We start from the raw sequence: 18,282 nt of genomic DNA, 5'->3' as shown, positions 1-18,282 counted from the left end.
TATGGGGATATATGTATACGTATAGCTGATTCACTTTGTTATACAGCAGAAACTAACACAACATTGTAAAGCAATTATACTGCAAAAAAGATATTAAAAAAAAATAAAGATAAGAGAAAACAAAAAAAACACATGCACCCCAATTCATTGCAGCACTATTTACAATAACCAGGTCATGGAATCAACCTAAATGCCCATCGACAGATGAATGGATAAAGAAGATGTGGTACATATATATAATGGAATATTAGTCAGCCGTAAAAAGGAACGAAATTGGGACATTTGTGGAGACATGGATGGACCTAGAGACTGTCGTGGACCTAGAGTGGACCTAGAGTGAAGTCAGAAAGAGAGTAACAAATATCGTATATTAACACATATATGTGGAATCTAGAAAAATGGTACAGATGAACCGGTATGCAAGGCAGAAATAGAGACACAGATGTAGGGAACAAACATATGGACACCAAGGTGGGAAAGCAGGGGGTTGGTGGTGGTGCGGTGAATTGGGAGATTGGGATTGACATATATATGCTAATATGTATAAAATAGATACTAATAAGAATGTGCTATATAAAAAATAATTTAATTTAATTTAAAAACAAAGGAATACAACCTTGGTCGTCGAGGTCTTGAATCTGAGCTGCTGATTCTTGGAGGATATTATGTAGTCATGCCTATTGGTACCACTACAAATTCAGAGACTTCAACCTCAGATGAGCCCTCAGCACATCTTTAAGGCTATCCTTTTTATGTATTCTCTTTCTTCTTGCAATTCTTCAGTGATTATTCTAAACCTTTTTAAATCTCAGACCATTCTCCTCATTCTCAAAAGATAAACTTTCCTCCTACATTACAAGGATTATCTCTGTCATTTCCCACCTCAATACCTAAAAGCTTATCTAAAACTGTTCTCTCACTTCCTTGCTGCTGTTTCAGACCTCAATTCTATTTTCTTTGTTCTAAAATACTTCTTGCGGGTTTGCTATGAGCCAGACAATGCTAAAGGAAAGACAAAATTCCTCTCCTCAAGTAACATTAAGTGCTATTATGAGACCAATGCAAAATGATTTGGAAGTGTATGGGGCACACCTGAGACTTCCAGGTAGGTGGTTTGTTAGGCTACTGAGAAGAGGTGATGTCTAAGCCAATCTGAAAAATTACTGAGTAAGAGTCAATGCCCCTACCGTGTGCCCCCAGCAATCTCTACCCCCTCTCCATGCTGCTCAACACATTGTATTATAGTTTATTTAATGAGGTCCTCTACAAGACAAGGAAAATCCACTGGCAAGTCAATCTATCTTGTTAACCACTGTATCCCTAGCACTTAAAAGAATACTTGCCAAAGAGAAGCACTGAGTGAATATTTCTATTATGAAATAATGAAAATAATATGAACTTCAGTGTTAAGGCTGTCCTAGATAGTACCGATATTCAAATTATTTAAAAACTAGTATGGCTGTGTGCGTATCAGTTGAATATCATTCGTAGCTCTGGATTTAAATTTTGGCTCCTTCCTATGAGATTTTTAAATCAAGGCAAACCAGTTAAATAATCTATCATTTTATCATCTGTACATGTTGATAGTAATAATAGTATAATTCATAGAATGGTTTTAATGATGAAATGAAACAGCATATAAAAAAACCCATTTCAGTGCTGGTACACTAAATACATATAATAAGTGTTTGACTTCCTTTCTAGACTGCTTTTAAATGATTTATATTTATAGTTAGATAAGAAAATTAAAATATGCAGAAACCAGTGCATAATGAGAGCACTCTATTTTGTCTTTCCTTCATGATTTTTCTCAAGTGCTCAAGTTAACAAATGATTAGGTAGTTTGCTTCTAAACTTAAAATGCATTTATCCTTAATCTTCTCTATAATGTAAATTTAAAATTTGCTGTTCATTCATACCTAATTAACCAATTTGTGCCTGTATGTCAACCTTAGATTATATTTAACAATTCGACAGGAATTTAAGAGCCTATTATCTGTGCAAAGTTGTAATTTATCTTTATCATTCAGGGACTACTTTATGCAGATACTGCTGGGTAGCTTCTAGCTCAATAAATGCTCCAAGATGCTTAATATTTTCTTTTCTTTTTTTGTTTTAATCATGAGGATAACTGATGGATTTCACCCAAAATAAGAAATCAAAGTATTGATAGAATGGAAAGAAACAGCTTACTGGCATATTTAAAGGATGGTATCTTTTGCAGCTTTAAACTGTTTCCAGGAAAAAGTTAACAAGTAAGTAGAAATCTGATAAATTGTGCTAAATGCCAACTTTAAACCTTAGTAATCAGTTTATACGCTTTATGTCTATATTGGATGGCTGCAAGAATCCCAGTATTTTGTATTATTCAGTATATTGAGACTCGTGAGAATAAAACAACAGATCGAACAAGAATAATTAAGTTCTTCAGGGTGGCTACCAAATGCAATACTGTTATAAAAAGATTAGAATTATATCAGTAGGTTGAACAAGGAGAGTATTAATTTCAGAGCAGCTTAGTTATTTCTCCCTACATGTGCCCATTCTCAATTGACCTTTATCTAAGCTATATTGTCATGTAAGTCACACAACTGATTTGCTTAAAAGTAAAATTTCTTCCACTAATATTGCAGAAGAATAGTCTTCAATTAAGTTGACCATGTCCTTTAAATCACAAGACATGGAAACAGAATCTGACGCTAATTTAATTAGAGAATTTCAACTTGCCATTCAAAATAATTTATATATTATATTATTTATATATTGTCAGTTATTTTCCTCATTTCAGAAATGTGGCATAATTCTAATTAAAAAAAGAGTGATAACTTTTTTACTCTGGGTTCTAGTAATTATATAATTAATGTTTCAAAAGTCACTACACAAATGTTAAGAAAAGGAATCTATCAATAGTTTTAAAATGAGAATGTGAAAATGGAATGAACTTAAATTGCATAATGTAAAACTAAGAGTATGCTTCTTCTACATATCACATCTAAAATTGCAAAGTAAGCATAACACACTGAGAACAGGAATAAGTTGGAATTCCTACCCTGGAAAGAAACAAACTAAAGGCTTTTCCCACTTTGTCTAATTTTCTTTTCAATTTCTTTGGAGAGGGTCCTCTCCGCTTTTGTTCTGAGAGGAGAGCCTGGATGGCTTGTCTTTGTGCATGAGATGGGGAAGATAAAAAAGCAAATTAGTTTCATGAAAGACTTCCAAAAATGTCATATCCATTCTCCATCTTTCATTTAGGGCCTTCAGGGCCTCATCATGATCCTTCTGGGAGGGTTGATTCCTATCTCCACTGTGGACTCTTCTCCAGTATATTCTGTGCTAAAGCTTCCTGGGTTCCACTTCATTTCCTGAGAGGTTCATACCTGGTTTCTCTCAGTGTATTTGTTGAAATCCTTTGTCCTCTGATGACTCCCCACCTCTTTCTTTTTCTGTTATGTGTATGTATTTTTTACTCTTTAACTCCAATCTTAATGGAAGGAAAAGATATAAATAAATCAGTCTGTAACCTCAAACAGAACTCAACAATTTGCTTTCTTAACAACATATTGTGAACATTTCCTCATATCATTAAATGTCTACACTATTTAAGCATAGGCATTATTTTAGTTTTGAAGCTAAAATTATATTCTTTTTTAAAAAATTTTTAAATGTTTATTTGTCTGCATTGGGTCTTAGTTGTGGCACGCAGTATCTTTCATTGTGGTGTGCAGGCTCTCTAGTTGTGGCGTGCAGGCTCCAGGCACGCAGGCTCAGTAGTTGCGGCATGCGGGCTCTAGAGCGCACAGGCTTAGTTGCCCTGCGGCATGTGGGGTCTTAGTTCCCCAACCAGGGATTGAACCTGCGTCCCCTGCATTGGAAGGCAGATTCTTAACCACTGGATCACCAGGGAAGTCCCTAAAATTATATTCTTTATTTACTCTTCAATTATGAATTTAGACAATTCTAATGAAATTCAGAGTAAAGATCACAGTATTTGTCCAATATTGGAGTCACTAGATAATGATTTTTTAATATTTTATTAGTGATTAATTTAGAGACCTTTAGTTACCCATTTTTTCTTTTGTTGCCTATGCTTTTGGTGTCACATCCAAGAAACTGCCAAATCTAACGTCATGAAGCCCTCCCCCTATTTTTCTTCTAAATGTGTTATAGTTTTAGCTGTTACATTTAGGTCTTTGATCGATTTTGATTTAATTTTTACAGTGTGAGGTAAGGGTCAAACTTCATTGTTTTGCATACGAATATTCAGTTTTCCCAACCACATTTCCCCATGGGATGGTCTTGGCACATCTGTTGAAAATCATATATGTGAGGATCTTTTTGTGCTCTCCATTCTATTCCATTGGTCTATATGTATGTCTTTACACCAGTACCATGTTTTGATTCTGCAGCTTTGTAATATGTTTTGAGGTCAGCAAATGGGAAGCCTCCAGCTTTGTTCTTCTTTCTCAAGATGTTTTGACGATTTAAGTTCCCTTGAGATTCCATATTAATTTTAAGATAAATATTTTCCATTTTGGTTTTATTTCTGATAATAGCCATCCTAATGAGTGTGATGCTAATAATTTTATTCAATCATCTATTTCCTTAATGTATTTTTTTTTATTCTATGGGTTAGGGAAGCATGTTAAAATCTTCCAGTATTGTGGGCATGTCTCCTAGTTCTGTCTAGTTTTGCTTCATATGTTCTGAAGCTGATATCCATTATCTGAAGATATAGGATCCTCTTTTAAATGTTATATCATTTTAGGACAAGTAAGAAGTAGAGCCATAATTCTCACACTAATGTTGAAAATTTTTTCGGGAGTTCCCCAATTCTCTGAGAATTTTTAAATTTAGAAAAGATGTCAAAAGATAATCTAAGAAAGTAAATATTCTAAAATCATAATCAGGGTTAACTGAATGAAAACTTATAAAGGAGTAAAGATATCCAATCTCAATGTCTGAGCTGGCAGTGTTTATAGAAGCTGGTGGTAAAATAGGCTAGGCTAGATTAAGAATAGACATTTAAAACAAGCTAAGGAGTCATTCCAGGAGTTTAAGAGGAGAAACGTAATGGTAAGATTTACATTTTTAAAAGACCATTTAGCTATCCATATAAAGAATGACTTGGAAACTAAAAAAAAGTTAGAACTAATTAAAGGAAACTATTATAATAGATGGATAGGAAACTGTGGCATGGTAGAGACTATGAAAAAGATCCAAAAGATTAGCTAAACGGTAAAATCTACAAAATCAGGTGAACAGACTGGCTATGGGATGAGAGGGATGGGGGGTTATTAAAGCCAAAAGGGAATGATATAAAATGACTGTCAAGAGAAAAGGATTAACAAAATATAAGTGAATTAAAAAAAAACACACATCTTTTTGTTTTTGGACTTTTAAGAATCAACTGACTATTCATAGACAACTGAAAAACCTACAGTTGGAAATTATGTCTGTAATTTTGCAACTGTTACAAAGTCAATGATTTCACTTTTATATCATGTGAGCTGTGAAATGGGTTTGGAAAATTTCCCTCTCTTCTGCTACATAGTCTACTTGAAAAATCTAATTTAATTTCTTTCTATAGATCTTACTGAAGTTTAATGTCATCCTTTCATTGTTGTTTATTTGGTAGCTTTATAAAAATGTCTTTCCTCTGAAAAGCTTACTTTATCTTCTTGGTTTTTATAGTGTATATGTGACAGTCACAAAATAGAATTATTTCTTCCTCTCTTCCCATTTTAAACAGGGGAAAAAGTTTATTTTCTTCATAGACATATATAGAAACTGTCATGAAAAAACATTAATGGGAAGTAATTTCTCATCATGTTAAATTTCACATAGGTCTTGACTATGTGACTGATTTCTCTGTGATAGATTTTACTTCTTCATATATTAAAAAGCTATTTTGCCCGTTTCATCTCAGTGCCTAAAACAATGACACATGGTAAGTTCTGAATGAATATTTGTTAAGTATTGAATAAACTAATTAATTCATATCTCAGATAGTAAGAGTGTAAGTATCAAGACTCAGAGAAGGATTGCTCTTACTTCATTTAGTAAGAAGTGTAAAATTTCCCTTACTGGATCTTTTTTCCTTCTCTGTACAATCTTCCAACACCATCCTGGGGTCTCTGCTGCTGGTCTTCTGTTAGCTCTTCTCATATTTCTTCTCCCTACTCCTTACATCAAAAGCTTTCTAAGACTATTAAATTTTTCTTCACCTACGTATGTTTCCAAAAGAAAGTCACTGCATTTAGTTTCTATGCATACAGTTATGACATTCATGTTTATTTTTTAAAAAATGAAAGCTGTAAGAAGCTAATTCCTACTGACTGCAAACATTTTAAGTCAAAAAGTTATTATGAAGCACAGACTGCCTGTCCAGGACAAGGCTAGCTGCTAGAGACAGTAGGATATATCCCTTTTATAAATGGAATGTAAATGCCATAGTAATTTGATATCTACTATCAACCCATCCATTTGAAAAGCACATGAATAAGATCTCCTTCCACAGGTAGGAAACTGATATTATTCCTTTTCTCCTTGATTTCATATTATCTCACTTCCCCCACACAAGCTTATCACAACATATTTTAGTGCTTGAAAATACTTTAAATTGATCATATTTCTCTACACAAAAGAGTATATTTTAAAATTCCTGAGAACATAAATTATAAAAATTGTCATCAGTATTGTGTTATCATTAATTTACTAGAGCACTACTGATCAAATGAGAAACTCAATACAAATTATGATCATTATAAAATACTGTAAGTCAGCTTTTATTGGAAATGCATCTCATACAGAAATGGATAGCACCTTCGCCCCCCATTTAGGTCATGTATCCAGAATGAATATTATTTGTTGTTAGAAAGAAACAGGGTTCAAGCTGATCCTATTCTTATATTTTGTGTTCTTCCATTCCAAATATTTGGGAGCAGAAGGATTTCTGGTTATATCAATAATCATTCTTCTGAACTACTAAGCTATGTACCAAAAATCACATGGGGTATGTCATAAAATTATTTTTAATGATCAGCTGACAACTCAATTGAGTTCTTCTGAAGCATTTTCAAAACCCATTGGAAATTACTACTCTTGTGAAACAATTAGCTACCCAGTTATTAGAATCATTTACTTTCTAAACAAGACTTAGGTCAGATTAAAGGTATTGCTTTAATTGTAGAGTGGGAAATGGACAATTACAAAAGAGGAAAGAGGAAAGCTGCCCTGGTTTAGGCACACTCTGAGGCAGATCAAAGGAAAGAAACATGCAAGTAAACAGCGTGAAAATTAATAACCCTAAACGATCATTTACATAACCCCCTGGAAAGCCTTCATGTACTTTCCAAGGTTAAGGGTTAGGGATCCATGACGCCCAGTTTGCCTGCTGCTTCAGGCATACTCACAGATTCAGATACACATAGTGTAACAGAAATCATGAACTCTGATTCTGCAATTCACGACATTCTGTGTATGTATGTGCATGTATTTTGGTGGGGGGGGTAGCGGTATGAGCAATGAGGTATGAGAGGAAAGAAGGAAAACAGACTATGTAGGCTCAGATACCAGATTTTTCACTATTGGTAGTATTTTTGAAACTGTTTTGTATCTCTGCCACTGAAACCATTCCCTTACCCTAAGGCTTTTAACCTGGACATGTGATAGGTGGGGGAGAAGAGAGGAAGAATGCTTCTAAGACATTAATGGATGAAATGACATTGAAGCTGATTTTAATATGAAAAGTGACATTGCTATTTCAACTTAAAGGTTTTGACATCTTAATTCTGTTCTGCTGACACTGCAGAGCCACACATTCACAGTACTCACAAAACACAGGGCAGAGACACAGAAAACATGATCCCTATGATGGTATGATTTAATCAAATTAAACTAATATAAAATTTAAATCACTAACCCAAAATTCGCTTTACAAATTTTCCTCAAAAGGTGTATTCTCTTTCCTCTAACAGTAAATATTCGTCACAGCTTAGAAATATATAGCTCCCATTAAAAAAACAAAACACAACAGCACTTTTTTTCGTTGTTTTAACATAGTGCCTAATTAAACAAAAAAATAAGATTTGAAGCAGCTCGAAAGATGCACAATTGCCTAAAAACAGGAGAAGGAGGCTGAACCACAGTCAAGAGTTGTGCCAGGACCCATATTCTTTGTTCAGATATTGCTTTGAAATCCAACCTACCCCAGGGAAGAAGGGAACCTCATTGAAGCCAGTCCTCACTCTATCCTTCAGGAGCAGCTCCTGATGAAAAATATCAGGACCTTGGTGAGAGGATGGGAGAAGGTGGGACGAGGTGGGGGAGAATCTCTTGTGTTACCTATTTTTTTGTTTATTACAACCTGTAAAACAGGACTTTTTAAAAAGTGCCTTGTGTCAAATATATGTTTATAAAGACCTGAATCGTTTTGAAAATTTCAGACTGCATTTGTAGTTATAGAAGATGTAATAATGGTTTAAAAAAAATTGTCCCAAACCTGGCCGGTACAGATGTTTTTTTGGATGACTGTAATTCACAACTCCTCTCTTGCGGTGAAATGAACATTCCTGAAAAAAAAGCCTAAGCAACCTTCCAATAAACTTTAATGGAATTAAGATTTGCTCTGGAAAACCATCCACTCACCTAAGCAGTTGACTATTAGTTAAGAGTCTAAGGACCCCCAAATTCCTTTTTTTCTGTTATCTACTTTAATGATAATTATCTAACCATTTTCTTTTCCCATAAAATGTCCCTGCTAAGACTGTATCTTTCATTTGACTTATCGGAGGTTTTTTTCCTTACAGCAAGATTGTAATAAAACTTCAACTTATGCTTATAACAAAGCATAAGTGTGGCAAGTTTTCTTTAATAATTTATTTGCTAAAATTAATTAAAGCGGATGCATAGGTGGATAGAAAGTGACCATTTCCAGCTCAATTTAACAAATAGCTGGATTACATTTTGTCATAACCTACCGGGCGTACCACTCTCCCCGCCCCCATTCCCTGACAAAAAAAATTAGGATGGGGGGCTTCCCTGGTGGCGCAGTGGTTGAGGATCTGCCTGCCAATGTAGGGGACACGGGTTCGAGCCCTGGTCTGGGAAGATCCCACATGCCGTGGAACAACTAGGCCCGTGAGCCACAATTACTGAGCCTGCGCGTCTGGAGCCTGTGCTCTGCAAAAAGAGAGGCCGCGATAGTGAGAGGCCCGTGCACCGCGATGAAGAGGGGCCCCCGCTTGCCACAACTAGAGAAAGCCCTCGCACAGAAACAAAGACCCAACACAGTCAAAAATAAATAAATAAATAAATAAATAAAAATTAAAAAAAAAAAATGAGGATGTTTTACTTGACTAAATTGATAAGCTTATGCATTCTGAACAAGCAAATTGTTCTGTTAATAAGACCCACTTTTTTTCATTATTATAATAGGGAAGTGTGTATTTTAAAACAAAAACAGACTGATCACATATAGTAAAATACTGAGCTAAGTCATCTTATTTACTCAGAGACAAAAGATAAAAATGAATTTCCCTTCTTTTTCAACAAGTCTCAAATTATTCTAAATTGTGAGTAAAGATTCAACATTTCCAGATCAACAAATCAGAAACCAGATTATCATTTTATTTTTGATGATTTGGGGGTGCCTCAACAGATTTTGTTAGCATTCTTCAAAAACGAGGCAAAACATACCTCTCGGTGGTTTGCTTTTATTCTGTAAAGTGCATTACCGAGCCAGAAAAAGGATTCTTGTCCAAAATATTAAAAACACTGCTCTTATGTCCCAGCCTGATAAACTGAAGTGAATGGATCTTTCTAAATGATTACATTAATATAGATTTTAAAACATTTTTTAAATGTCATGTTAACTTTAAGTTGTGCTTTGTTCATAACAGCTGTGAATTTTCACTTAAATCTAAAGCAAAAAGAGAGGCTTAACAACAACAGAAAAATATTTTAAAGTAAACCCTAGAGCTGAATCCATCCTTGATGAGCTGACTGTTGATGAATTAGAACTGCGATGCAGGGCTTCCCTGGTGGCAGAGTGGTTAAGAATCCACCTGCCAATGCAGTGGACACGGGTTCAAGCCCTGGTCCGGGAAGATCCCATATGCCGCGGAGCAACTAAGCCTGGGCACCACAACTACTGAGCCTGCACTCTACAGCCCAAGAGCCACAGCTACTGAGCCTGCATGCCACAACTACTGAAGCCCACGCACCTAAAGACCGTGCTCTGCAACAAGAGAAGCCACCGCAATGAGAAGCCCGCGCACCACAACGAAGAGTTGCCCCCCCTCGCCGCAACAAGAGAAAGCCCGGATGCAACAACGAAGACCCAACGCAGCCAAAAATAAATAAATAAAATAAATTAATTTAAGAAAAAAAAACGCGATGCAAAAACATCTTCCAACGGAACACTGACTTCAACGATATTTAAGTCCTTAGTTGACAAAACACTTCGAAAGGGCTGTGGAGGAGCATCACTGTTGCTAACTGTTAGTAAGGATAAATGCCCTATAATTACCATTTTCTCCTTTATTTGTTTAATCAAATATAGGCCTACAGCTGGAGGGGTTCTGTATGCCTGCGACCTCCAAGGACGGCCCCCAACTCAACTACTCGTGACCCCACAGCTCAGGCCTGTCCATCCTCTACCTGGCGCAGCCGGGTACACCCCCCCCCCGAAGTCAACAGCTTCCACAATGTTAACAAGAGCTGTGTGCCGAATAACTAGGGGACCCGGAGCAACGCCCCGAAACTAGTCGGGTTGTTAACGGCTCCCCCGCAGGCGCGAATCGTCACGGGTCCCCAGTTCCCGGCCACCGCGAGGCGAGAACTAGAAACCCACAAGAGCGCTACTAAGCGGAGCCAACACGCGCTACAACGTTCGGGGACCCCCAAGCGGACGCTGAAGGAAAAAGACGGCGCTGTAGTAGGCCAGCGCCTCAACCTCCGCCAAGGCGGTTAACGCCTTACCACACCTCCGCCTCCCGCGTCGCCGGGGCCCCGCCCGTCCAGTCGCGGGAGCTCACAATACACGTAGTACGCCGCGGCCCCGCCCACCCTGCTGCGTATGCTCACGAGACACGTAGCACGCCGCGGCCCCGCCCACCCCGCGGCGGAGGCTCACGGGACGCGTAGTACGCCGCGCCCTCCTTTTCTGTGCACCTCTCCTCTCTCCTGCCCCAGCACTGGCTTGGCGAACGCCCTCCCATCTCCCTCCGGCCTGACTTCCGGTTTGCTCGCGCGGCCCAGGCGCCGAGCCGTGGATTACTGGACGTCCCGTTTCCGGTCGTGAGCTGCTCGCCCTCTTAGCCAGCCCCGTTGCTGCGCTCCCCCTGCGCGGCGCGGGGCTAGGGCGGGCGCTGACGGGGCCGGGTAACCGGCCTTCTCCGGCGGCGGCTCGGCCCTCGGCCTTGGCTCGGCCCTCCTTCCAGAGCCTCCCGGGCCGCAGCCGACTGGCCGGCCGCGCCGGCCCTGGCGCCGCCGAGGCGGGAGAAATGGGAGTCCCTTCGCGGCGTTCCCGGAGCGGCTGCCTTTGCCGGGGAAGCGGCGCTGTCTTTGAGGAAACAGGAAGCCCGCGGTGACCCCTAGCGACCCGGTTTGTTTTCGGTCCGTTTCCAAACGCTGGGGAATCGAAACTCGGCGGCCCTGGGGGCGGCCCCACGGATCCTGTGTTCGGGGTGAGTGACCCGCTTTGGCCGGCCCGGGGGCGCGGGCGGTGCCGGGACCGCCCTCTGCTGCCGTCGTCGGTGCGGAGAGACGCGTCATTTCTCCAAACCTTGGACCTGGGAGCGGCCCGCCCGGCATCCTCGACCGCGTCTACTCGCGCGAGCCGGGTCGGGCCCCGCTTGGTCCTCGGTTATCCCTAGTGCTTGTTTTCTTACCGTGCTCTGGTTTACCGGGGCGCCTGCAGTTTTATTTCATTCATTGGGGCTGCATTTAAATCGGAAACCAAAGAGGAACGTATGGTTAGGACGGTCCTGCTTGGGGCGATGTAAATCGACCCGTGTACATCACCGATGGCTAACAGTAATGTTAGGTTTTTTCAGGATGGTTTTCCATCATTTGTTGAGTGGCTACTACATGCCAGGTAGGCTGAGTCCCTCGTCCCTACAAACAAGGAACTCAGATACTCAGAAGTGAGAGAAAATACAGAAACTGTAATACAGATGGAAACAAATTGCTCCAGGATATATTGGAGATATGCTGAGATGATCAAAGACAACCTACTAGGATTGAAATTGATCCTTGCCTCTTAAACATAGAAGACGCTTGCTTTTTTATTTTTAGAGCTTTAAATTTGATTGAACAAGATCTCAAGACGTGGTTTACATTACAGTTATCTAAACTTACCGTGTCTAATTTACCATCCTGTTGTGATCACTGCTTACATCGTCTGTTAGTTAGGAATGGTACATCCTTCACAGGGTTGTTAAATTTTAATGCTATGTTTTTCTAAGATGGAAAGTTGTACACGAATGTAAGGATATAAGGAAATTCTTGCTCACCTCGCAGGTCTTATGTAGATTTAATGAATTGTTATGGAGAACAAATGAGCTAGTTCCCCTAAAAGTCAAAGCACACTGCCTGATATGCCAACACAAAGCATTGTCATGATTATTAAATAAGATGATGTGATGAAGTACTTCATAATCCTTGAAGTAATGAAACCAGTGTAATTTAATTTCTTTTGGTACCTATATTTTGGATTAAAATACAGTTGTCATATCACTATTAGAGAATAATTCACACTAATACCAGTAGCATTTAGTGTGTGAAGATGCTCAGTTGCATTGAGGTGTATTATTTATGAAAGGAATGAAAAGAAGTAGACTGCTTTTCATACCTGTGCTAACCCAGAAAGAGTCTTACGATTCTGTGGCCATACAAACTGATTTCTGGACTAAGGCAGTTAGTGAGATAACTCGGTGAGGGTTATAAAAATGAAAATGGGGTTTTTCATACTGTGTATCTGGTGCTGAGTACATTTTTGGGCACTCACTGAATTATAGGGCATTTGAGTGCTGAGGTACATAGTATCTTGAAAAAAGGCACTCGACGATCCCTTCTTTATAAACCAGTTAGCTCATTCCTGCCCTTAATTATTTCATTAAAAAAAGGGAAAGAGAAGTAGGTGTTGGTTTCTCTCTGTAAGACTTAATTCTTATTCCATAGAAGTGGGTACAGGGATAGTCTGGCTTTTGAGGGGTAGAAAGATGGTGAAAATTCTAGATAAGATTCAATTCAGGAGGCAATGTAAAGTCGAGGAAAGAGCCTATTAAATAGGCCTTGATTCAGACCCCAGCTCTGTCACATACTACCAGTGTGATTATAGACAAATTTGCCTCACTTCTTTGAGCCCCTGTTTGCTCATCTGTGGTGACAATACCTTTCTAGTCAAGTTTGGTGTTGTCATAATATGTGTACTATATCTGTTACTCAGTTCCTGGTAAAACTGAATTCCCTTCTATCTGTTTAGGTTGCCATACTGTATTCGCATTAAAAGTTTGCCTTCACGATATAGGAAGGGCAGCATCTCAGTGATGTAGTTCAACCCTGGCGTTTTATTACTGGGAAAACTTAGATCTGGAGAGGTAAACTAGTCAATAATCAAGGTGGCAGATCTTAGACTAGAGTCTGGGTTTCTGAATCTCAGGCCATTGTTCTTTCTACCACTGAGTTCTGCCTTGTCCAGATTCTTATTGGGAAAATAAGAATCAATTTTGTGTTGCCTCTCAGAATGTGGTATTAAAAGCATAAATTTGGAAGATGGCTTATCTGGGTTCACATTCCCACCTTTGCTGCTGATTCTTTATGTAGGTGTAGGTAAGGTATTTTAATTTTTCTAAGATTTGTTTATAAATTAGGAAAATAATACCTACCTGGGAAGTAGGAAAATGCATGCTGTCCAGAAGAAATTTTCCTCTACCTTAATATTATTGGAGCCAACCTGAGGATTATAATCCAGGAGACAGTCTTTAAGAAAGCTCTAAGGACTGTTCCACCCCTTAGAGGTCAAAGCATAGTTATATATAAGTTTTTGAGACAAAGGATTATACGTCAAGTGACATATTTTTGACAGTTTACACAATCCAGATCTAAATGTACCAAGTGAGTAATGAGTTATGGGTCATTGTGGCCTCTTACGAGATTAAGAAGGTGGTTATCTCCTAAGGAGGTCTGGTTAATGCAGATGCACAACACACACCAAAGGGAAGGGAGGAGGCCCAAAAGGGTAGAGAAAATTTTTTTTTTTTTTTTTTTTTTTTTAGAAATTTCATGTAATGTCTGAAACATTTATATTAACATATTTCCATACATATTTCCATACAAATACAAATATAAGATTTTTAGAAATTTCACATAATGTCTGAAACATTTATATTAACATATTTCCATGCATATTTCCATACAAATACAAATATAAGATTTTTAGAAATTTCATGTAATGTCTGAAACATTTATATTAACATATTTCCATACAAATAACCCAATGAAAGTTTAGTATTAGTTGTTTTGTTTGTTTGTTGTTTTATACTGCAGGTTCTTATTAGGCATCAGTTTTATACACATCAGTGTATACATGTCAATCCCAATAGCCCAATTCAGCACACCACCATCCCCACCCCACCGCAGTTTTCCCCCCTTGGTGTCCATATGTCCATTCTCTACATCTGTGTCTCAACTTCTGCCCTGCAAACCGGCTCATCTGTACCATTTTTCTAGGTTCCACATACATGCATTAATATACGATATTTGTTTTTCTCTTTATGACTTACTTCACTCCGTATGACAGTCTCTAGATCCATCCACTTCTCAACAAATGACTCAATTTCGTTCCTTTTTATGGCTGAGTAATATTCCATTGTATATATGTACCACTTCTTCTTTATCCATTCGTCTGTTGATGGGCATTTAGGTTGCTTCCATGACCTGGGCTATTGTAAATAGTGCTGCAATGAACATTCGGGTGCATGTGTCTTTTTGAATTACGGTTTTCTCTGGGTATATGCCCAGTAGTGGGATTGCTCGGTCATATGGTAATTCTATTTTTAGTTTTTTAAGGAACCTCCATATTGTTCTCCATAGTGGCTGTATCAATTTACATTCCCACCAACAGTGCAAGAGGGTTCCCTTTTCTCCACACCCTCTCCAGCATTTGTTGTTTGTTGATGTTCTGATGATGCCCATTCTAACAGGAGTGAGGTGATACCTCATTGTAGTTTTGATTTGCATTTCTCTAATAATTAGTGATGTTGAGCATCTTTTCATGTGCTTCGTGGCCGTCTGTATGTCTTCTTTGGAGAAATGTCTATTTAGGTCTTCTGCCCATTTTTGAATTGGGGTGTTTGTTTCTTTAATATTGAGCTGAATGAGCTGTTTATATATTTTGGAGATTAATCCTTTGTCCGTTGATTCGTTTGCAAATATTTTCTCCCATCCGAGGGTTGTCTTTTCGTCTTGTTTATGGTTTCCTTTGCTGTGCAAAAGCTTTGAAGTTTCATTAGGTCCCATTTGTTTATTTTTGTTTTTATTTCCATTACTCTAGGAGGTGGATCAAAAAAGATCTTGCTGTGATTTATGTCAAAGAGTGTTCTTCCTATGTTTTCCTCTAAGAGTTTTATAGTGTCCAGTCTTATATTTAGGTCTCTAATCCATTTTGAGTTTATTTTTGTGTATGGTGTTAGGGAGTATTCTAATTTCATTCTTTTACATGTAGCTGTCCAGTTTTCCCAGCACCACTTATTGAAGAGACTGTCTTTTCTCCATTGTATATCTTTGCCTCCTTTGTCATAGATTAGTTGACCATAGGTGTGTGGGTTAATCTCTGGGCTTTCTATCTTGTTCCATTGATCTATGTTTCTGTTTTTGTGCCAGTACCATATTGTCTTGATTACTGTAGCTTTGTAGTATAGTCTGAAGTCAGGGAGTCTGATTCCTCCAGCTCCATTTTTTTGCCTCAAGACTGCTTTGGCTATTCGGGGTCTTTTGTGTCTCCATACAAATTTTAAGATGATTTGTTCTAGCTCCATAAAAAATGCCATTGGTAATTTGATAGGGATTGCATTGAATCTGTAGATTGCTTTGGGTAGTATACTCATTTTCACAATGTTGATTCTTCCAATCCAAGAACATGGTATATCTCTCCATCTGTTGGTATCATCTTTAATTTCTTTCATCAGTGTCTTGTAGTTTTCTGCATACAGGTCTTTTGTCTCTCTAGGTAGGTTTATTCCTAGGTATTTTATTCTTTTTGTTGCAATGGTAAATGGGAGTGTTTCCATAATTTCTCTTTCAGATTTTTCATCATTAGTGTATAGGAATGCAAGAGATTTCTGTGCATTAATTTTGTCTCCTGCAACTTTACCATATTCATTAATTAGCTCTAGCAGTTTTCTGGTGGTAGTTTTAGGATTCTCTATGTATAGTATCATGTCATCCGCAAACAGTGACAGTTTTACTTCTTCTTTTCCAATTTGTATTCCTTTTATTTCTTTTTCTTCTCTGATTGCCGTGGCTAGGACTTCCAGAACTATGTTGAATAATAGTGGTGAGAGTGGACATCCTTGTCTCGTTCCTGATCTTAGAGGAAATGCTTTCAGTTTTTCACCGTTGAGAATGATGTTTGCTGTGGGTTTGTCATATATGGCCTTTATTATATTGAGGTAGGTTCCCTCTATGCCCAATTTCTGGAGAGTTTTTATCATAAATGGGTGTTCAATTTTGTCGAAAGCTTTTTCTGCATCTATTGAGATGATCATATGGTTTTTATTCTTCAATTTGTTAATATGGTGTATCACATTGATTGATTTTCATATATTGAAGAATCCTTGCATCCCTGGGATAAATCCCACTTGATCGTGGTGTATGATCCTTTTAATGTGTTGTTGGATTCTGTTTGCTAGTATTTTGTTGAGGATTTTTGCATCTATATTCATCATTGATATTGGTCTGTAATTGTCTTTTTTTGTAGTATCTTTCTCTGGTTTTGGTATCAGGGTGATGGTGGCCTCATAGAATGAGTTTGGGAGTGTTCCTTCCTCTGCAATTTTTTGGAAGAGATTGAGAAGGATAGGTGTTAGCTCTTCTCTAAATGTTTGATAGAATTCACCTGTGAAGCCATCTGGTCCTGGACTTTTGTTTGTTGGAAGATTTTTAATCACAGTTTCAATTTCATTACTTGTGATTGGTCTGTTCATATTTTCTGTTTCTTCCTGGTTCAGTCTTGGAACGTTATACCTTTCTAAAAATTTGTCCATTTCTTCCAGGTTGTCCATTTTATTGGCATAGATTGCTTGTAGTAGTCTCTTAGGATGCTTTGTATTTCTGCAGTGTCTGTTGTAACTTCTCCTTTTTCATTTCTGATTTTATTGATTTGAGTCCTCTCCCTCTTTTTCTTGATGAGTCTGGCTAATGGCTTATCAATTTTGTTTATCTTCTCAAAGAACCAACTTTTAGTTTTATTGATCTTTGCTATTGTTTTCTTTGTTTCTATTTCATTTATTTCTGCTCTGATCTTTATGATTTCTTTCCTTCTGCTAACTTTGGGTTTTGTTTGTTCTTCTTTCTCTAGTTTCTTTAGGTGTAAGGTTAGATTGTTTACTTGAGATTTTTCTTGTTTCTTTAGGTAGGCTTGTATAGCTATAAACTTCCCTCTTAGAACTGCTTTCACTGCATCCCATAGGTTTTGGGTCGTCGTGTTTTCATTGTCATTTGTCTCTAGGTATTTTTTTGTTTTCTCTTTGATTTCTTCAGTGATCTCTTGGTTATTTAGTAACGTATTGTTTAGCCTCCATGTGTTTGTCTTTTTTACGTTTTTTTCCCTGTAATTCATTTCTAATCTCATAGCGTTGTGGTCAGAAAAGATGCTTGATATGATTTCAGTTTTCTTAAATTTACTGAGGCTTGATTTGTGACCCAAGATGTGATCTATCCTGGAGAATGTTCCGTGCGCACTTGAGAAGAACGTGTAATCTGCTGTTTTTGGATGGAATGTCCTATATATATCAATTAAATCTATCTGGTCTATTGTGTCATTTAAAGCTTCTGTTTCCTTATTTATTTTCATTATGGATGATCTGTCCATTGGTGTAAGTGAGGTGTTAAAGTCCCCCACTATGATTGTGTTACTGTCAATTTCCTCTTTTATAGCTGTTAGCAGTTGCCTTATGTATTGAGGTGCTCCTCTGTTGGGTGCATATATATTTATAATTGTTATATTTTCTTCTTGGATTGATCCCTTGATCATTATGTAGTGTCCTTCCTTGTCTCTTG

At 38.0% G+C, this 18,282-nt stretch overlaps 2 protein-coding genes across 2 annotated transcripts in view; one reads left to right on the top strand and one right to left on the bottom strand.

The window, feature by feature from the left end:
• The window catches only part of ZCWPW2 (zinc finger CW-type and PWWP domain containing 2), a 141,225-nt gene extending 129,970 nt beyond the window's left edge, over positions 1-11,255 (bottom strand). The window contains exon 1 of the mRNA XM_082415137.1: positions 11,173-11,255. Within this exon, the coding sequence (XP_082271263.1) occupies positions 11,173-11,219 (47 nt within the window). The 5' untranslated portion in view covers positions 11,220-11,255. The remainder of the gene's footprint in view (positions 1-11,172) is intronic.
• A 16-nt stretch (positions 11,256-11,271) lies between these two features.
• The window catches only part of AZI2 (5-azacytidine induced 2), a 39,507-nt gene continuing 32,496 nt past the window's right edge, over positions 11,272-18,282 (top strand). Inside the window, exon 1 of the mRNA XM_082415135.1 lies at positions 11,272-11,687. The gene's annotated coding sequence lies outside the window, so the exon portion shown is untranslated. The remainder of the gene's footprint in view (positions 11,688-18,282) is intronic.

The sequence above is a fragment of the Balaenoptera physalus genome (genome assembly GCF_965194825.1).
Source record: "Balaenoptera physalus genome assembly, chromosome: 11".
Classification (NCBI taxonomy): Eukaryota; Metazoa; Chordata; class Mammalia; order Artiodactyla; family Balaenopteridae; genus Balaenoptera; species Balaenoptera physalus.
This window is presented reverse-complemented; position numbering and strand designations above follow the sequence as displayed.